The 22,500-nt window shown below is 48.1% G+C and overlaps 1 protein-coding gene across 1 annotated transcript in view; it reads right to left on the bottom strand.

Annotated features, from left to right (window-relative positions):
* unc5db (unc-5 netrin receptor Db) overlaps nt 1-22,500 on the bottom strand; it is a 171,116-nt gene that overhangs the window by 35,236 nt on the left and 113,380 nt on the right. Inside the window, 4 exon segments of the mRNA XM_029439759.1 lie at nt 2,530-2,892; nt 5,860-6,045; nt 8,051-8,083; nt 13,264-13,428. Of these exon segments, the coding sequence (XP_029295619.1) occupies nt 2,530-2,892; nt 5,860-6,045; nt 8,051-8,083; nt 13,264-13,428 (747 nt within the window).

Below are 22,500 nucleotides of genomic sequence, written 5' to 3'. Positions count from 1 at the left end.
GCTGGGGTTGTGTTATATATTATGTAATTATAACATTAAGAAAAGAAAGAGTGTTGCATTATGGGTGTTTTGTAGCCTTCATGTTGCCAGGCTGGACAGTGTTTCTCTGGCTGGTTTGGATGCGTTTTCTTCTCCTGTACTTATGTAGGGACTATTTCTTTGGTAGAAAGTAGTTCCATTCTAAAATGTTCAGAGTGTGGCGTGTGGATCATCCGGAGTAAGGACATTGTTTCTGGAACGAGATGTTGCTGCTGAATTAAAATCTCCATTGAATCAGGACAGAAGTAGAAATCTGAGTCCTGCTGCTGCGTCCTGCGGCAAGGAGCTGCGTCCTGCATCCTGCGGCGAGGAGCTGTGTCCTGCGGCGAGGAGCTGTATCCTGCGGCGAGGAGCTGCGTCATGCTGCTGCGGCGAGGAGCTGCGTCCTGCTGCTGCATCGAGGAGCTGCGTCCTGCATCCTGCGGCAAGGAGCTGCGTCATGTTGCTGCATCGAGGAGCTGCGTCCTGCATCCTGCGGCGAGGAGCTGCGTCATGTTGCTGCATCAAGGAGCTGCGTCCTGCTGCTGCATCGAGGAGCTGCGTCTGCTGCTGCATCGAGGAGCTGCTCCTGCTGCTGCATCGAGGAGCTGCGTCCTGCTGCTGCATCGAGGAGCTGCGTCCTGCATCCTGCGGCGAGGAGCTGCGTCCTGCATCCTGCGGCGAGGAGCTGCGTCATGTTGCTGCATCGAGGAGCTGCGTCCTGCTGCTGCATCGAGGAGCTGCGTCCTGCTGCTGCATCGAGGAGCTGCATCCTGCTGCTGCATCGAGGAGCTGCGTCCTGCTGCTGCATCGAGGAGCTGCGTCCTGCATCCTGCGGCGAGGAGCTGCGTCCTGCATCCTGCGGCGAGGAGCTGCGTCCTGCTGCTGCATCGAGGAGCTGCGTCCTGCTGCTGCATCGAGGAGCTGCGTCCTGCATCCTGCATCCTGCATCCTGCATCCTGCGGCGAGGAGCTGCCTATGGAAAGCTGCAGCACGCGCTCCGGCCACAGCTGTTTTTATTCTAAACAAAAAGTCGTGGAGTTTAACTTCTTCATGAACGTGTGGAAAGAGCATGTTACAAAGAACTTCCTCCCTGAAACACATGCACACGCCTCTCGGCCGCAGACACGTATGATAATTACGGTGAGCTGAACTTCTGTACTTCAGTAATCTGCAGTCAAGTGTTGCACACGGCCGTGTGCTCGCTCTAATGAGTAGTGCTGCCTGCACACAGGCAGTGAGTGCTGCACTCGACAGCAGTGACTCGCTCAGACCCTCCGCCTGCAAGACGGCGGCAGGAGGCTGATTTCACTTCACCTCCCGGCTGCCTACACGAGGACCACAGGAGAGGACTGTAAGTGCAGTGGTTCGCAGACACCGTTGACCTGGTGACAAATATATTGCTCCACGCAAACTCCTCTAATCGCTCCAGTTGTGTTGTCGGGACGCGATGACAGCGTGCCCCAGTCCTGGCATCGAGGATACGGTGGAATACAAACAGACACCTGCCTTGGCAACGGCCACATATATATATATACATATATATATATATATGTATATATATATATATATATATATATCATATACATATATATTATATATATATATATATGTATATAGTATATATATATATATACATAATATATATACATATACCATATATATATTATATTATATATATATATACATATATATACATATATATATATATATATATATATGTATATATCTCTATATGTATAACATATACATATATAATATATATATATATAATATGTACATATTTATATATATAAATGGTAATCTAATATATATATATATATATATATATATCTATTTCTATACCTCTTTCTCTCCCTCTATCTCTCCTACTATCTATATATATCTATCTATATCGATATCTATCATATATGTATAATATCTATATATACATATCTCTAGTCTATATTCTCTCTCTCTATTATTCTGTCCTCCTACTCTCTTATCTTCCTCTCCTATCTCATTCTCTTTCCTCTCTTCTCTGTCTCTCCCTTCTCCTCTCTCTCTCTCTTCTCTAGCTCTCTCTACTCTCTCTCTCTTCTGTCTCTATATCTACTCTCCATCTCTCTCTCTCTCTCTATCTCTCTCTCTCTCTCTTCTCTCTCGTCTTATCTCTTGCCTCCTCTCTCATACATATATATATGTATATATATATATATGTATATACATAGCAGACTGTGAAGAGATGAAGAACAGTCCTCTCTTATTCCCTCAGTCATCCTGAACTCTGGGGGGGGGGCTTCTGGCAGAAAATACAGCATTACAGCTACTTTATTTGAAGTTTCAATATTGTCTCCTTTGATTATTCTAATGTTTATTTAATGTTTATCCTCTGATTTTATTTGGTCACTAGATTTATTTTATATTTATATTTTATACTCTTATTGCATAAAGCTGAGAAGAGTTCACTGAAGCACTTTTCTTTGTGTGCAGACAAAACGCAAGATTATCTTATTATCTACTTCAGCTCACCGGAGTTCGGCACCACCAGGCGTCCTCCGGGATGTCCGAACACGCCGTTGGTCCTCAGCTGCTGCTTGCCGGTGCTGACGGGCCCGTTGAGGGTGAGTAGGCCCTTCTTGCGTCGCTCCGCGGTGCCGCTGTAGTCCCGGCTCATGTCCCGCGGGAAGGTCTCGGCGGCGGCTTTGGTGTGGAACTCCGCCCGCTCGGCCACCCCGAGGGAAACCATGAAGGAGCTCTGAACTTTGACCTTGATGTCCGGCAGGGGGTCAAAGAGCTCTTTGTTGGCGTCGTCCTGGAAGCAGAGCGGCGTGCTGTATGTCCGTCCCACTGTGAGGTCGGGCTGCATGGAGGAGTTGAGAAGAAGCGGGTTTCCTGCAGAGACAGAGAGAAAGCACAGACACACGGTCACCTGGAGGCCCACACCTGGAGCATGCACACCTGGAGGCCCACACCTGGAGCATGCACACCTGGAGCACGCACACCTGGAGCACGCACACCTGGAGCATGCACACCTGGAGCATGCACACCTGGAGCATGCACACCTGGAGCATGCACACCTGGAGCACGCACACCTGGAGGCCCACACCTGGAGCATGCACACCTGGAGGCCCACACCTGGAGCATGCACACCTGGAGCACGCACACCTGGAGCACGCACACCTGGAGCATGCACACCTGGAGCATGCACACCTGGAGCATGCACACCTGGAGCATGCACACCTGGAGCACGCACACCTGGAGGCCCACACCTGGAGCACGCACACCTGGAGCACGCACACCTGGAGCATGCACACCTGGAGCATGCACACCTGGAGCACGCACACCTGGAGGCCCACACCTGGAGCACGCACACCTGGAGCACGCACACCTGGAGCATGCACACCTGGAGCACGCACACCTGGAGGCCCACACCTGGAGCACGCACACCTGGAGCATGCACACCTGAATCTGAGACAGACACACGGCTCAATAAAAACCAGTTATGTTCCAAACATAAAACAAATATTGTGACGTGTATTTGTACGCACTCATAAATCTGTGATTTAAAATACTTCATTATGTTGTTTTCTGTGCTGATAATTATTCGACTACATGAGTTTATTCACATCAATGAATGAAGTCTGTCTTTAAATCACATCAAAAATGTTTCAATTTAAAATGAAATAATCTCCAGACAACAGAATGTTCAAAGTCTCCTGCGTATATATTCTGCATGAATAACAGAATGTGCAGTCCACTTCAGATGATGTGGACTGCTGTGATTGGCTCATAGATGTCCAATCAGAAGAGGTTGTGCATTTGGGTGGAGTCACAGATCTGGACACCATAAAAAGTGACGTAGATGAGAACGGCCAGGGGATCTGGTTAAATAAAAGAAATGTAAAGAATGACTTGAGATGAAACATAAAAGATTTCTGCTGTGATCCCTGCTGATCATCAGGAGCAGAGATCACAGCCTCATGTCTGGAAGGTTCCTGCAGCTGAGCAGACTGCAGGACAACATGTCCGGGCAGGCGACCAGTGCATCAGAGGTGGGGGAGCACAACCTGGACAGAAGGTCCGGGGCCCGGCGCCACGGTCACCGCGCTGGATTTAATTACCAAGCACACACACAGCTTGATCTCCATAATCCATCTGCTGGAGTCAGCTCTTCTGGACGCCGTCCTCATGAAGGGCAGGGGGGGAGGTCACTACTCTGTAAATGAGAGGAGTCCTCACAGCTTGGGGGGGGGGGGTCTTCATGTGGGGCCATTAGATGTGACGACGCTGCCAGAGCGAGGAGCATCGATCTGGCAGACTCCGCCGCGCGGTGCCCCTGGACCAGCCGTGCCAAGATAACGGTGAAGTCACTGAGTCCTTGCTGCCCAGCTGTTGCCCTGCGAGGGGCGCGAGGCGGGAGGCTAATGTTGTTTTATTTTTAGGGGGAATCGTTAATTACCGGCGGCGTGATTTGTGATGAGCTTCGTGGGGCGTGTGGGATCTGACTCCTGTTGTTTCTGTTTCACACATCTGGAATATGTTTCCTTTTCAAATCAGGGCTGCGACTAATCACAGCTCATCGTTATCGATTCAGCGGCTGATTATTCTCTGGATTAATGAAGTCGATCAGACTTTCACTAGAAATCAAGGTGCAGACGTCACCACAGACACGTGAGTGTAGGAGGCGTCAGCTGTAATAACACTCAGGATTCATCCTGCTCACCTGGACCAGCACGTTTGGACGGTCCAGAGACATTCAGCAGGAAGTTGCTGCATGAGGCTTGTTGAATAGGTTTGCTGATATGATGATATGATGATTGTTCTACAGTCTGATAGTGAAGCAGACTCCAGCTCCGGTGGACGTTCTCCTCCTGCAGCTGACATTCGATCACTGCTGAATCCTCTCCCCTCCGGTCGAGTGGAGAACGATCTGATTACCGCCTGAGTGTGCATCTTTAAGAATGGAACGGCGGTGGTGAGATGAGAGAAGTTAATGAAATGTACCTCAGGTTGGATACCTTGAGGGATGGGTTTGGAATTGGGCCTCTGATTAAAAATCACTCAGAAGGAGAAGTAATGCGAAGAGACAGGATCAGGGCCGGAGACTGTGCTCGGCCTCACAGCGGAGCGTCACCCAGCCGTCACACCTGCGTTAAGAAGTTAACGTTGGTTTTATCTCTCGTGAGTATTAAACAGTATTAAACAAGCCGAGAGGAAGCGTCTGAATCCCTGCTGTGTTTATGAAAAGGATGTTTGAATGTTAACAATCGCAGCAGAATTACACGAATATAAAATGCTTCAAGAGAAGGAGAGTCACGTGGAGCCTCCGCTGGTGGAGAGGAACATGTGAAGGAGTGATTGTGGGGAGGGGGGGCTGGCCTATTTAAACAGGATTGATGACCTGCAGCATGAAGCTCCTCACACCCTCACACCCACGTGACCTGGGGTGGGGCTCCTCTCAGCGCTGTCACCGAGTCCACGATGGATCATCCGTCGCCACGATGGCCATCACTTGCACTAACCCAGAAATGTCAGCGTCAGTGAAGTGGACGCCTGTAGCGAGGACAGGGGGGCAGACGCACTCACACAACCAACTAAAATGGAATTGATGCTCGCTGTCCCCCTCACATTTATCCATCAGTGGTTTCAGCCGGTGTGACCTGATGGAAGAGATCAGCTGACTGTGGGGGGGCCATGTCTGTCACAGCAGAAGGACAGGTCCTTTCACTGATTATGGAAGTATAAATCCTGGGCGGCGGCTCGATGCAAACAAACGCCATCAATCACCGGGAGTGACGCTGCCCTGTGGCCTTGTGACCGCCGGCGTGTGTCGGCGTGGAGCGGACGGGCCTCTCTTACCTTGTCTGGTGGTCTTGAAGTTGAAAGACTGGAAACCCCCAGTGAGCGCGGAGGAGTCGATGACGTCCACGCCGTACTCGCTGTGGTTCTTCCTGTACAGCATGATGGCCACCACGAGGATCGCAACGGCGATGATGCCGGCGCCCAGACCCGAGTACAGCGCGACGTCGTTGGAGCTGTCCATGCCTGCAGCACAGGGGACACATGGGGGAGAGCCGCCGTTAGTCCTCACATAAAGCAAAGGATCAAATAATAGCAAATAATAGGGGGGGTGTGTGGAATGTGTGTGGTGGGGGGGGTGGCCTGCCTGACCACATACTTCACCTGCAGCTAACAACAGCTAATGTCCAGTGGTTTCTTCTTTGCATGTGAAAACACCTTCAGTTTGTAGCGGCTCCACAGAGAAGTGTGAACATGAAGATCATCTCTGTTTACTGCGAGCTCAAGACAGCGGGCCTCAAAGACAACTGTTTCCTTTTGGGAAATGTCAGCGGTCGGGATGTCAAGCCAAAATATTATTCGATATTCAGCGAGAAGTATTGGAACATTCTTCAAATATCGTACCGCACCTGCTAACAAGGGACAGATGTATTTCTTAAGACGAGACGAGATACTTTCAATTTAGATCTATATTTATAAATGAATGAAAGTTCCTGGAGACGAATGTGTGGAGTAATACATTAAAGGCTTCCTGCCTACAGAGAGGAGACCTTTACATCACTGAAGGGTTTCAGATTTCCTTCACTGGAAGTTTCTCTGAACTCAAATCTGAAGACAATGTTTCAAAATCTGCCTAAACATTTGGCTGAAAAGTGAAATATCATCATATTGTATTTAGTCTGTAAAGTATGAACTCGTAACATGTTGAATATCAAACATCTGCAGTACATATACATACATATATATATATATATATATATATATATACATACATATATATATATATATATATATATATATATATATATATATATATATATATATATATATAAAACATATATATCAACGTTTGATTTTAAAATGTTAAAGTTACATATTTTCTGAAAGACCAGAGACTTCAGACCAATCATACTAAATATAGTATTTGGGCACAAAGGGGTTAATGTTGGTTTAAAGTTCTGATTATCTGCAGAAGTCGCTCTGAGTTCATCCAGACGGCAGCTAAACATGCAGCAAGTGTTGAGTCAGCACAAACTGACCAACTCTTCAGTAGCTACGTGAGAATGAAATGAGACTCATTTAAAGTGTTTGACGTGTAAGAGCTTCGTGTTTGTTGCATTAAGAACGAGGCCGTGAGGAGACGGCGCTGTTCTTACATTCAAGGTCAAACAGGCGACAGGTTGTGTGTTCGCCGGCTGCAGGATGGAAACGAGAATAGAAGAAATGGAAGTGGTGAGATGGAGCAGAGCAGCTGTCTAATCTCTTTATGCTACATTATGCAGCGCAGATGAACATGTCCAGCCGTTACTCTAAACTGTTACACATCCCATTCAAGCGGCTAACATGGAGGGCGATTAGCCTAACTGCCTTTAGACCCACCGGCCTATATCCAATGGCTATGATGGATGTGTCAGGGAGCCGGGCGGTGCGGCGGGTGCGGGCGGTGGTCACCAGTTGTCGTAAGGACCAATCAGAGGGAAATTAATTCAGAGTATTCCTAGCAGGGAGATCAGTGCTCCCCCCTTTCAATCCATCTTCCCTTAAAGCTTGTGAGGAAGGCAGTCGGCACGACTTCTACACTAATGTGGCAGGCTAATGAAAGCACTCAAGCTAGCACCTGACAATCACTTAGCCGGGGCTAACTCCGGCGAGTGATTGAGAGCCGCCACAGCAATGTGAGGACGGCGGCGTAAATTGGTCAAATTAGCTCGTTTGCAATGATTACAAGCCATTAATCGTTCACAACACAGCACATGTTCACTTGTCACAACCAATACATCTCCGGGCTCAAAGTAAAAGCACAGCTGCGATGTCACGCTTGTCATAAAAAGCTGGGCGCTGAATAATGATGTGAATGCGTAATGAGCACGAGCTGCGTTACAGGAGTCGCTCGGGTCAAAGTGAGCTAAACGATGTTTCTGTTTCCAGATGTCTGTCGCTGCTAAACTTAGAATACTTCGTCTCTCAGGGAGTCATTGCACATTAGTGGCAGTCGTGGGGGCCGGGGGGTGAAGATGAAAGGAAGACTCACTTTGAGGTTTAACATCATGCAGCAGCTTTCGATCTGCAAAGACAGAGAGATAGAATGAGACAAAGAGGAGAGAAAGTGGTGATTAGAGTCCGAGCCTCTGTGAAGTGACTAACAAGTGGCGGAGAAGCAGCTGACGGTGCTCCGGCGATGTGGAGGTTCTGAACATGGCCGGCCATCATTACTGTCTTCAGACCGTGAGAGAGACGGAAGGTGAGGTGTGCCAATCATCTGACACCACACACACCGTGGCTGTCGACGGGATGAAAGGAACCGTTAAAGGGAAGAAAGTTTTCAGACTTTCTCCAAATGTGTATAACTAACACCAGGAAGGCCACTGCACCACATTGTTCATTCTTTTATTTATAATTTAAAATATTTTTAGTTGTCTCTCAGATTGAACAGCATTTGTCAGCAGATTATTATTTATATTTATTTTTCATTTATACATTTTTTTCAAAGTTCAGTTTTTTGATTTCCTGTTTAGTTGATGCATTTATTTTTTGTGCAGAACTATGTAAGCCAGTAGAGACAATGCAGACATTAACAGTGTTAAATAAATTACGTTTGTGTCTCATTTGTTGTTTGTTGTATTTGTTGAATTTTATCAGATGCAAAAAAAATGATCGATAATAAAAAACACATCTGTGCAAGCAGAATACTGGTTTAATGAGTCGCGAGAACATGAACGTGGATCTGAATCACACAAACTAAAAAACTATGACGCTTGTGCTGCATTCATGTGCCGTCGGAATAATCGGGAAAATACAAAACTTCTTCCTTGTTCATGAACGCACCGCGGTCAGAAGAACGACTTCCCAGCTCGGGAGGTGGGAACATCCCAGGAGCAAGTGAACGCACCGTTCTCTCTCTAAGAGTGACTTTCTAGTTAAAAACAAATATTACATTTAATAGTGTTTTTTATTATTAACTACTGAGAACAGCTGCATAGTTATCACTTATTATTGCTAAGCTAACGCACTGAAAGCACAAGCTAGGTCAAATTTAACGTCACGATTAAGTTCGTCAAAATAACTGCGTTTCACGATATTATCACGATAATCATCAAAATGTTCCTAAAATACCACAAAAACAAACTCTGCAAGAATAAAGAAGAAATAAACTAAGAGAAAACAGCAACATAGTTTTTCCTGTACTTTATAAATCAGGCTCTATGTTCTCTCCTTGATGACGAGCTTCTTTTCTTTTCTTATCGTGAGTGAGTTTCAGTCCCGTCCCTGTTTAGAGCCTTTCAGCTACATGTTGAAAGCTCAGCTGTATATTTACTGGGATTGTTTCCTTCATTAAACTACAGATTGTCTGGACCTGCAGTTCATTTGTGCACGTTGTGATTTAATGATTTCACATAACAAACTAAAACAATGTCCTCTCTGAAAGAAGTGACATTTCCAATTATTAATTATTATTATTATTGATGTGTTTTTATTACTTCCTGACATCTGAGAATGTGGAAAACATCTCAACCAGAAACACAAAAGTGTTCAGAGGACGAATATATCAAGATTTAGATTTCATTTCATTTTACTAATTTTATGGTCTGTCTCTCAAGATCAAGAGAGAGAGACAGCAGAGAGACATACAACAGAGAGACAGACAGCAGAGAGAGAGACAGCAGAGAGACAGACAGCAGAGAGACAGACAACAGAGAGACATACAGCAGAGAGACAGACAGCAGAGAGACAGACAACAGAGAGACAGACAGCAGAGAGACAGACAGCAGAGAGACAGACAACAGAGAGACAGACAGCAGAGAGACAGACAGCAGAGAGACAGACAACAGAGAGACAGACAGCAGAGAGACATACAGCAGAGAGACAGACAGCAGAGAGACAGACAACAGAGAGACAGACAGCAGAGAGACAGACAACAGAGAGACAGACAGCAGAGAGACAGACAGCAGAGAGACAGACAACAGAGAGACAGACAACAGAGAGACAGACAGCAGAGAGACAGACAGCAGAGAGACAGACAGCAGAGAGACAGACAGCAGAGAGAGAGACAGCAGAGAGACAGACAGCAGAGAGACAGACAACAGAGAGACATACAGCAGAGAGACAGACAGCAGAGAGACATACAGCAGAGAGACATACAGCAGAGAGACAGACAGCAGAGAGACAGACAGCAGAGAGACATACAACAGAGAGACAGACAGCAGAGAGACAGACAGCAGAGAGACAGACAACAGAGAGACAGACAGCAGAGAGACAGACAGCAGAGAGACAGACAGCAGAGAGACATACAGCAGAGAGACAGACAACAGAGAGACAGACAGCAGAGAGACAGACAACAGAGAGACAGACAGCAGAGAGACAGACAGCAGAGAGACAGACAACAGAGAGACAGACAACAGAGAGACAGACAACAGAGAGACAGACAGCAGAGAGACAGACAGCAGAGAGACAGACAACAGAGAGACAGACAACAGAGAGACAGACAGCAGAGAGACAGACAGCAGAGAGACATACAACAGAGAGACAGACAACAGAGAGACAGACAGCAGAGAGACAGACAACAGAGAGACAGACAACAGAGAGACAGACAGCAGAGAGACATACAACAGAGAGACAGACAGCAGAGAGAGAGACAGCAGAGAGACAGACAGCAGAGAGACAGACAGCAGAGAGAGAGACAGCAGAGAGACAGACAGCAGAGAGACAGACAGCAGAGAGACAGACAACAGAGAGACATACAGCAGAGAGACAGACAGCAGAGAGACATACAGCAGAGAGACATACAGCAGAGAGACAGACAGCAGAGAGACATACAACAGAGAGACAGACAGCAGAGAGACAGACAGCAGAGAGACAGACAACAGAGAGACAGACAGCAGAGAGACAGACAGCAGAGAGACAGACAGCAGAGAGACATACAGCAGAGAGACAGACAACAGAGAGACAGACAGCAGAGAGACAGACAGCAGAGAGACAGACAGCAGAGAGACAGACAGACAGAGAGACAGACAGCAGAGAGACAGACAGCAGAGAGACAGACAGCAGAGAGACAGACAACAGAGAGACAGACAAGCAGAGAGACAGACAGCAGAGAGACAGACAACAGAGAGACAGACAGCAGAGAGACATACAGCAGAGAGACATACAACAGAGAGACAGACAGCAGAGAGACAGACAGCAGAGAGACAGACAACAGAGAGACATACAGCAGAGAGACAGACAGCAGAGAGACAGACAGCAGAGAGACAGACAGCAGAGAGACAGACAACAGAGAGAGACAGACAGCAGAGAGACAGACAGCAGAGAGACAGACAGCAGAGAGACATACAGCAGAGACAGACAGCAGAGAGACAGACAGCAGAGAGACAGACAGCAGAGAGACAGACAGCAGAGAGACAGGACAACAGAGAGACAGACAGCAGAGAGACAGACAGCAGAGAGACAGACAGCAGAGAGACATACAGCAGAGAGACAGACAGCAGAGAGACAGACAACAGAGAGACAGACAGCAGAGAGACAGACAACAGAGAGACAGACAGCAGAGAGACAGATAACAGAGAGACAGACAGCAGAGAGACAGACAGCAGAGAGACAGAAAACAGAGAGACAGACAGCAGAGAGACAGACAACAGAGAGACAGACAGCAGAGAGACAGACAGCAGAGAGACATACAACAGAGACAGACAGCAGAGAGACAGACAGCAGAGAGACAGACAGCAGAGAGACAGACAACAGAGAGACAGACAGCAGAGAGACAGACAGCAGAGAGACAGACAGCAGTGAGACATACAGCAGAGAGACAGACAGCAGAGAGACAGACAACAAAGAGACAGACAGCAGAGACAGACAGCAGAGAGACAGACAACAGAGAGACAGACAGCAGAGAGACATACAGCAGAGAGACAGACAACAGAGAGACAGACAGCAGAGAGACAGACAGCAGAGAGACAGACAACAGAGAGACAGACAGCAGAGAGACAGACAGCAGAGAGACATACAGCAGAGAGACAGACAGCAGAGAGACATACAGCAGAGAGACAGACAGCAGAGAGACATACAGCAGAGAGACAGACAACAGAGAGACAGACAGCAGAGAGACAGACAGCAGAGAGACAGACAGCAGAGAGACAGACAACAGAGAGACAGACAGCAGAGAGACAGACAGCAGAGAGACATCAGAGAGAGACAGACAGCAGAGAGACATCAGAGAGAGACAGACAGCAGAGAGACAGACAACAGAGAGACATACAGCAGAGAGACAGACAGCAGAGAGACAGACAGCAGAGAGACATACAGCAGAGAGACAGACAGCAGAGAGACAGACAGCAGAGAGACAGACAGCAAAGAGACAGACAGCAGAGAGACAGACAGCAGAGAGACAGACAGCAAAGAGACAGACAGCAGAGAGACAGACAGCAGAGAGACATACAGCAGAGAGACAGACAACAGAGAGACAGACAGCAGAGAGACAGACAGCAGAGAGACAGACAGCAGAGAGACAGACAACAGAGAGACAGACAGCAGAGAGACAGACAGCAGAGAGACATCAGAGAGAGACAGACAGCAGAGAGACATCAGAGAGAGACAGACAGCAGAGAGACAGACAACAGAGAGACATACAGCAGAGAGACAGACAGCAGAGAGACAGACAGCAGAGAGACATACAGCAGAGAGACAGACAGCAGAGAGACAGACAGCAGAGAGACAGACAGCAAAGAGACAGACAGCAGAGAGACAGACAGCAGAGAGACATACAGCAGAGAGACAGACAGCAGAGAGACAGACAGCAGAGAGACAGCAGAGTTGCCATATTCTATACATCACATATAGAATATTTCACTCTAAATATCAGAAGCATAAAGAGTAGATGTTTAAGAGGAAACCTTTGACCTGCTGCCCTGAAGTCATTTTTCACACGACTGAGCAAAACATTCAGCTTTGAAGTCATTGCATGTGCACGACCCAAACAGTGCAATGACATTTCATTCCAGACGTCGAGCATCATTCAGAGTGAATGTGAGCACTTCTTCCTCTGTGACAGATTCAATATGACACACAATATGTCAAGTGAGCATCACACTGACAGACATGCACCTCTGTGTGCACAGCGTCTCTTCAACACACCTCCTGCTCCATGCGTGTGATGCTTTGCCCTGTGAGCGAGCGTACACGTGAGGAGGGGAATGAAAGGAACGTGACGGCACAGATGAAGCTGAGGAAGCACAGCAGGGAGGAAGGCCTTACTCTGGGTGCACAGTCCATCTGTGCAGTTCTCAGTGGCCTCGCTGTTCCCTTCACACGTCCTGCCTCGGTGTCTGGGTGCTGGGGAGTTACACTCTCTGCTGTGCTGCTTCTCACACTGGCTGCTGCACACGGTCCACTCGCTCCACTCGTCCCAGCCGCCGTCAACTGCAGCGTGAGGACATGTGGACAGAGAGATTAACAGCAGTAATATTCATTTCAGATAAATTCCACTAAATTCTTATTTTTACATTTTTTCTTTCTATTCAATTTTCATAAAAATCACTTTTTCAGCAGGTGACTCCTCTGGTTGTATAAAGGTCTATGAGAAAATGTTTCTTCTTCTCTGTAACATCCAGCAGGAGGAGACTCCTCTGTAACATCCAGCAGGAGACTCCTCTGTAACATCCAGCAGCAGGAGACTCCTCTGTAACATCCAGCAGGAGACTCCTCTGTAACATCCAGCAGGAGACTCCTCTGTAACATCCAGCAGGAGGAGACTCCTCTGTAACATCCAGCAGGAGACTCCTCTGTAACATCCAGCAGCAGGAGACTCCTCTGTAACATCCAGCAGGAGGAGACTCCTCTGTAACATCCAGCAGGAGGAGACTCCTCTGTAACATCCAGCAGCAGGAGGAGACTCCTCTGTAACATCCAGCAGGAGGAGACTCCTCTGTAACATCCAGCAGGAGGAGACTCCTCTGTAACATCCAGCAGGAGGAGACTCCTCTGTAACATCCAGCAGCAGGAGACTCCTCTGTAACATCCAGCAGGAGGAGACTCCTCTGTAACATCCAGCAGGAGACTCCTCTGTAACATCCAGCAGCAGGAGACTCCTCTGTAACATCCAGCAGGAGGAGACTCCTCTGTAACATCCAGCAGGAGACTCCTCTGTAACATCCAGCAGGAGACTCCTCTGTAACATCCAGCAGGAGGAGACTCCTCTGTAACATCCAGCAGGAGGAGACTCCTCTGTAACATCCAGCAGCAGGAGACTTCTCTGTAACATCCAGCAGGAGGAGACTCCTCTGTAACATCCAGCAGGAGGAGACTCCTCTGTAACATCCAGCAGCAGGAGACTTCTCTATAACCTCCAGCAGGAGACTCCTCTGTAACATCCAGCAGGAGACTCCTCTGTAACATCCAGCAGGAGGAGACTCCTCTAAAACATCCAGCAGGAGGAGACTCCTCTGTAACATCCAGCAGGAGGAGACTCCTCTGTAACATCCAGCAGGAGACTCCTCTGTAACATCCAGCAGGAGGAGACTCCTCTGTAACATCCAGCAGGAGACTCCTCTGTAACATCCAGCAGGAGGAGACTCCTCTGTAACATCCAGCAGGAGACTCCTCTGTAACATCCAGCAGGAGGAGACTCCTCTGTAACATCCAGCAGGAGACTCCTCTGTAACATCCAGCAGGAGACTCCTCTGTAACATCCAGCAGGAGGAGACTCCTCTGTAACATCCAGCAGGAGGAGACTCCTCTGTAACATCCAGCAGGAGACTCCTATGTAACATCCAGCAGGAGATTCCTCTGTAACATCCAGCAGCAGGAGACTCCTCTGTAACACCCAGCAGCAGGAGACTTCTCTGTAACATCCAGCAGGAGACTCCTCTGTAACATCCAGCAGGAGACTCCTCTGTAACATCCAGCAGGAGGAGACTCCTCTGTAACATCCAGCAGGAGACTCCTCTGTAACATCCAGCAGGAGACTCCTCTAAAACATCCAGCAGGAGACACCTCTATAACCTCCAGCAGGAGGAGACTCCTCTGTAACATCCAGCAGGAGGAGACTCCTCTGTAACATCCAGCAGGAGACTCCTCTGTAACATCCAGCAGGAGGAGACTCCTCTGTAACATCCAGCAGGAGACTCCTCTGTAACATCCAGCAGGAGGAGACTCCTCTGTAACATCCAGCAGCAGGAGACTCCTCTGTAACATCCAGCAGCAGGAGACTCCTCTGTAACATCCAGCAGGAGACTCCTCTGTAACATCCAGCAGGAGGAGACTCCTCTAAAACATCCAGCAGGAGACTCCTCTATAACCTCCAGCAGGAGGAGACTCCTCTGTAACATCCAGCAGGAGGAGACTCCTCTGTAACATTCAGCAGGAGACTCCTCTGTAACATCCAGCAGGAGACTCCTCTGTAACATCCAGCAGGAGGAGACTCCTCTGTAACATCCAGCAGGAGACTCCTCTGTAACATCCAGCAGGAGGAGACTCCTCTGTAACATTCAGCAGGAGACTCCTCTGTAACATCCAGCAGGAGGAGACTCCTCTAAAACATCCAGCAGGAGACTCCTCTATAACCTCCAGCAGGAGGAGACTCCTCTGTAACATCCAGCAGGAGGAGACTCCTCTGTAACATCCAGCAGGAGGAGACTCCTCTGTAACATTCAGCAGGAGACTCCTCTGTAACATCCAGCAGGAGACTCCTCTGTAACATCCAGCAGGAGGAGACTCCTCTGTAACATCCAGCAGGAGGAGACTCCTCTGTAACATTCAGCAGGAGACTCCTCTGTAACATCCAGCAGCAGGAGACTCCTCTGTAACATCCAGCAGGAGGAGACTCCTCTGTAACATCCAGCAGGAGACTCCTCTGTAACATCCAGCAGGAGGAGACTCCTCTGTAACATTCAGCAGGAGACTCCTCTGTAACATCCAGCAGGAGACTCCTCTGTAACATCCAGCAGGAGACTCCTCTAAAACATCCAGCAGGAGACTCCTCTATAACCTCCAGCAGGAGACTCCTCTGTAACATCCAGCAGGAGACTCCTCTGTAACATCCAGCAGGAGACTCCTCTGTAACATCCAGCAGGAGGAGACTCCTCTGTAACATCCAGCAGGAGACTCCTCTGTAACATCCAGCAGGAGACTCCTCTAAAACATCCAGCAGGAGACACCTCTATAACCTCCAGCAGGAGGAGACTCCTCTGTAACATCCAGCAGGAGGAGACTCCTCTGTAACATCCAGCAGGAGACTCCTCTGTAACATCCAGCAGGAGGAGACTCCTCTGTAACATTCAGCAGGAGACTCCTCTGTAACATCCAGCAGGAGGAGACTCCTCTGTAACATCCAGCAGGAGGAGACTCCTCTGTAACATTCAGCAGGAGACTCCTCTGTAACATCCAGCAGCAGGAGACTCCTCTGTAACATCCAGCAGGAGGAGACTCCTCTGTAACATCCAGCAGGAGGAGACTCCTCTGTAACATCCAGCAGGAGACTCCTCTGTAACATCCAGCAGGAGGAGACTCCTCTGTAACATTCAGCAGGAGACTCCTCTGTAACATCCAGCAGGAGGAGACTCCTCTGTAACATCCAGCAGGAGACTCCTCTGTAACATCCAGCAGGAGACTCCTCTATAACCTCCAGCAGGAGACTCCTCTGTAACATCCAGCAGGAGACTCCTCTGTAACATCCAGCAGGAGACTCCTCTGTAACATCCAGCAGGAGGAGACTCCTCTGTAACATCCAGCAGGAGACTCCTCTGTAACATCCAGCAGGAGACTCCTCTAAAACATCCAGCAGGAGACACCTCTATAACCTCCAGCAGGAGGAGACTCCTCTGTAACATCCAGCAGGAGGAGACTCCTCTGTAACATCCAGCAGGAGACTCCTCTGTAACATCCAGCAGGAGGAGACTCCTCTGTAACATCCAGCAGGAGACTCCTCTGTAACATCCAGCAGGAGGAGACTCCTCTGTAACATCCAGCAGCAGGAGACTCCTCTGGTTGTATAGAAGTCTATGAGAAAATGTTTCTTCTTCTCTCTTGATTTATTTCCTCAGTAACATTTTCCTGATGAGTTTATGTCTCAATCTGTAGTTTCAAGTCTTCTTCAACACATGATGTTCATTTAGTAACTTATGGAAACATTAGAGTGAAATAAGCCTTTAAAATAAGCCCCCATTATTTACAGGCGACTAATACAGCTGATGTAATGTAGTTCACCACATGGTGAAAATGTAAATAGTTACTTTCTTGCCTGAAAGCATGATAAAACTTGATGAAATGACAAATTAACAGCTTTTATTTTCTCTACCACGTCGCCTGCGTCACACCGTCTCTACCACGCTGCCTGCGTCACGCCGCCTGCCTACGTCACAACGCCTGCGTCACACCGTCTCTACCGCGTCGCCTGCGTCACGCCGTCTCTACCACGCTGCCTGCGTCACGCCGCCTGCCTACGTCACAACGCCTGCGTCACACCGTCTCTACCACGTCGCCTGCGTCACGCCGCCTGCCTACGTCACAACGCCTGCGTCACACCGTCTCTACCACGTCGCCTGCGTCACGCCGTCTCTACCACGCCGTTGTTGTAATGAAATACACTAAAAAGTCTGCTTTTCATTTTTTCCTGGAGCAACATTTTGTTTTAAGAATGCTTTTAGGCTAAATTTTGTTTCCCCAATTCCTTTCAGTTTCCTCTCCAGCAGCAAGTTCTGGTTCCAAAAAGCCAAGATGACGACGGCCAAAATGCCAAAATGGAGGCTTTTCAAGCCCGACTCCAGAGTTTAATATAATTCACATCCTGGCACAGACTCGAGGCTCTTGGCTTGTGTTACTTTTGGAGAGAATGTCAAACTGTTTCTCAAAGATAACACTATTTATGTCCAAATCTCAAACCAGGAACAAATGTTCTTGTGTTTTGTAACTGCAGACGCGGTCTCTGCTGTCTTATTGCTGCTATATTTACACTCATCAAACATCTGAATGTTTCCTCAGTGGGCAAACACACACACACACACACACACACACACACACACAGGGAGGTGGTGTGCAGCGTGGCACACTTTTCCTCCCCATTAACCCGCGGGCCTGTTTGTATAATGGGATTTGATGCAAAGCTATGAAACCAAGACAGCCTGGTGCATGCTAATAGCTGGGATTCCTCCGCCGCGCTCTGTCATCTGATCAAGGAAAAAGCTCATCATGCTCAGCTTAACAAATATTGGGAGACCATATGGCGCCTGCAGATTCTCTGGCAGCAGCTGTGATGCTCCTTCATGCAGCCCGGTGGGCGGCGGAGGAGCTAATTCTCTACCTCCACTCTCTTCTTTGTGGCTTCTTCTCGGCTACTTGAAATACAAATGATGTGTTTGCATGTTGCTTCTGAGTTTGACTGCAGACGCTGTGAGAGTGTGCGTATTGTTCCTGCCTGCAGTTCCCCCGTGACGGAGTCTGTTGAATGAGCTCATCTGCCTGCAGTAAACAGTAGATACAGTCTGTAATGACTGCACCACTCACTCACTTTAACACCTTCTGTACAGCTGCTCACGGCCTTCTGCACGTCACCGGATCCTCGTTCTGCAGCAGGAACTACTTTCTGATCTCTGTGTTCTTTTCTTTCTCACTTTTTCCTCAAGTTTCCATCAACTGGCTTCAGGTTTAACTCGTCATGTTACGTAAACTGCCGTTAGATAGTAATTCAGTGGACATACGGGTCTGCTGTACGTCAAAGTCACACGCTATTTAATAAAACGCTTTATTTTCCCATGAATGCCATGAAAAGACCAAAAGATGTAAATATTTAAAAAAAGGTCACTAATATATGTTTTCAGTTTTAATACGGCTGAAAACTAGAGATTATTTTCATCATTGATTAATCTGCTGATTTGTTCTCAAAGTGGAAGGAAGTGTTTAAACATGTGGTTCTTTCACTTTAATGTGATAGAAAACAGAAAAAGCAGCAAATCTCCATATTTCAGATGCTGAAAACAGACTTTAAAGATATTCTTTGCATCTAATTATTAAAATAGTTGGCAATTATTTTTCCGTCAATTGACTAATCGCTTAGTCGACTAATTGCTGCAGCTCTAAATAAGTAATTCACTAAAACTGCTAAACCAGGTTGTGGAGAGGAGACAGCATATCATGTGTACTAGTGAGTATTGGGATTCAGTCAGAACACTCAAGCTCATGTTCATTAGTTTCCCTCAATGATGTGTTGCAATAGTTTTTGGAAACTTAAACACTTTAAAGTGAGACTTTATGACCTTTACTAAACAGCTGATACAGATCATTTACAGTCATACAACACTTCACTCACAGTAAAAAACCAAGCGAGTGTAAAATGTTTACATGCAGCTTTTCTCATGCGATACTTTAAATGCGGATGAAAGCTGTGAGTGGAAACATGTCTGCTGACAGACTCACGGAGGAAACCATCAAGAGATTTAATCTCCTGCACTTCAAGCTCCACAACATGATCTCCCTTCTTTGTTTTCTCTTTGCTGTTTCCTGTTTAATGGCCTCTGACCTTCACTCTCCACCTTCCCTGCGCTCACACCATCATTAAGGCTCTGGGCGGATCTGTCAGAGCTGGACCGGCTTGTCAGTCAGCAGCTCTGACAGCTGGTTCATGGCATCTCTCTGCCTCCCACAGAGACGTGGAGCCGCCCTGAGAACATGTTACAGCAGCCATGATGTGAGGCAAGCTGGGGGGGGGGGGGGGGGGCTGTCTTCAGGCTGACAGCTTTAACCGGCTTTGACAGGCAGCTACTTTAAAACTTCGATACTCGCTCATCAATACTCAAAATGATACTTTTAGTTTCAGACGACGAGCCAGAAAGTGAGTTTTGATCGCAGACGTTAGAGCCCCTTGAAGAGCAGAAGCTGAGTCATCGTTATCGATCTCGCTGCTCATCAGACTTGTTCCTGTGGACGAGGACGCCGTCATCTTCTGTGTGCATGAATATAAAGATTCATGTCGCTGCTAACGAGAAACTGTGATTGTGCATAAATACTAAGCGTTAGAGAAGCACAAGAGAACGTCCGCTGGTTAAAGGAGTGAACGTGTAACTAAAGTTAGTCGAGTCTGAACTTTACAGCCAGTCAGTGAGAGGGAGGTCACAGCTTTGTGAGAAGGTGGAGAACATGTGGAGAACAGGTGAGAACAAGTGAGAACAGGTGAGAACAGGTGGAGAACAGGTGAGAACAGGTGAGAACAGGTGGAGAACAGGTGGAGAACAGGTGGAGAATAGGTGAGAACAGGTGAGAACAGGTGGAGAACAGGTGAGAACAGGTGGAGAACAGGTGAGAACAAGTGAGAACAGGTGAGAACAAGTGGAGAACAGGTGAGAACAGGTGAGAACAGGTGGAGAACAGATGAGAACAAGTGAGAACAGGTGAGAACAGGTGGAGAACAGGTGAGAACAGGTGGAGAACAGGTGGAGAACAGGTGGAGAATAGGTGAGAACAGGTGGAGAACAGGTGGAGAACAGGTAAGAACAGGTGAGAACAGGTGGAGAACAGGTGAGAACAGGTGGAGAACAGGTGGAGAACAGGTGAAAACAGGTGAGAACAGGTGAGAACAGGTGGAGAACAGGTGGAGAACAGGTGAGAACAGGTGGAGAACAGGTGGAGAACAGGTGGAGAACAGGTGGAGAACAGGTGGAGAACATGTGAGAACAGGTGAGAACAGGTGGAGAACAGGTGGAAGAACAGGTGGAGAACAGGTGAGAACAGGTGAGAACAGGTGGAGAACAGGTGAGGAACAGGTGGAGAATAGGTGGAGAACCAGGTGAGAACAGGTGGAGAACAGGTGAGAACAGGTGGAGAACAGGTGTGAGAACAGGTGAGAACAGGTGGAGAACAAGGTGAGAAACAGGTGAGAATAGGTGGAGAACAGGTGAGAACAGGTGGAGAACAGTGAGAACAGGTGAGAACAGGTGAGAACAGGGGAGAACAGGTGAGAACAGGTGAGAACAGGTGGAGAACAGGTGAGAACAGGTGGAGAACAGGTGAGAACAGGTGAGAACAGGTGGAGAACAGGTGAGAACAGGTGGAGAACAGGTGAGTGTGAGATGTGTTCACGTCACACGTGTTGGTCAGGAGTAAAAACATGCAGAGCAGTGCAGCACGCTGAAGCCTCGTGTCCTCACTGTGCTCTCATTGGTCAGCTGGTGTCTGTGGATCATGACTATGCTCTCATTGGTCAGCTGGTATCTGTGGATCCACACTGTGCTCTCATTGGTCAGCTGGTGTCTGTGGATCATGACTATGCTCTCATTGGTCAGCTGGTATCTGTGGATCCACACTGTGCTCTCATTGGTCAGCTGGTGTCTGTGGATCATGACTATGCTCTCATTGGTCAGCTGGTATCTGTGGATCCACACTGTGCTCTCATTGGTCAGCTGGTGTCTGTGGATCATCACTGTGCTCTCATTGGTCAGCTGGTGTCTGTGGATCCTCACTGTGCTCTCATTGGTCAGCTGGTGTCTGTGGATCCTCACTGTGCTCTCATTGGTCAGCTGGTATCTGTGGATACACACTGTGCTCTCATTGGTCAGCTGGTGTCTGTGGATCATCACTGTGCTCTCATTGGTCAACTGGTGTCTGTGGATCCTCACTGTGCTCTCATTGGTCAGCTGGTGTCTGTGGATCCTCACTGTGCTCTCATTGGTCAGCTGGTGTCTGTGGATCCTCACTGTGCTCTCATTGGTCAGCTGGTGTCTGTGGATCCTCACTGTGCTCTCATTGGTCAGCTGGTTTCTGTGGATCTTCACTGTGCTCACATTGGTCAGCTGGTTTCTGTGGATCCTCACTGTGCTCACATTGGTCAGCTGGTGTCTGTGGATCCTCACTGTGCTCACATTGGTCAGCTGGTGTCTGTGGATCCTCACTGTGCTCTCATTGGTCAGTTGGTGTCTGTGGATCCTCACTGTGCTCTCATTGGTCAGCTGGTGTCTGTGGATCCTCACTGTGCTCTCATTGGTCAGCTGGTTTCTGTGGATCATCACTATGCTCTCATTGGTCAGCTGGTGTCTGTGGATCCTCACTGTGCTCTCATTGGTCAGCTGGTTTCTGTGGATCCTCACTGTGCTCTCATTGGTCAGCTGGTGTCTGTGGATCCTCACTGTGCTCTCATTGGTCAGCTGGTGTCTGTGGATCCTCACTGTGCTCTCATTGGTCAGCTGGTTTCTGTGGATCCTCACTGTGCTCTCATTGGTCAGCTGGTGTCTGTGGATCCTCACTGTGCTCTCATTGGTCAGCTGGTTTCTGTGGATCCTCACTGTGCTCTCATTGGTCAGCTGGTGTCTGTGGATCCTCACTGTGCTCTCATTGGTCAGCTGGTTTCTGTGGATCCTCACTGTGCTCTCATTGGTCAGCTGGTGTCTGTGGATCCTCACTGCAGAAACACTTTGCTTTCCTCTCATAACATTGGATTCCTCAGGCAGATCATAAACTCAGAGGATTATAAGGAACCCTTTGAGTATAAGTGAGGCACATATAAGATGA

The sequence above is a fragment of the Cottoperca gobio genome, chromosome 9 (assembly GCF_900634415.1).
Source record: "Cottoperca gobio chromosome 9, fCotGob3.1, whole genome shotgun sequence".
NCBI classification, from domain to species: Eukaryota; Metazoa; Chordata; class Actinopteri; order Perciformes; family Bovichtidae; genus Cottoperca; species Cottoperca gobio.
The sequence above is the reverse complement of the archived record's forward strand: the minus strand, read 5'-3'. Positions and strand labels throughout refer to the sequence as shown.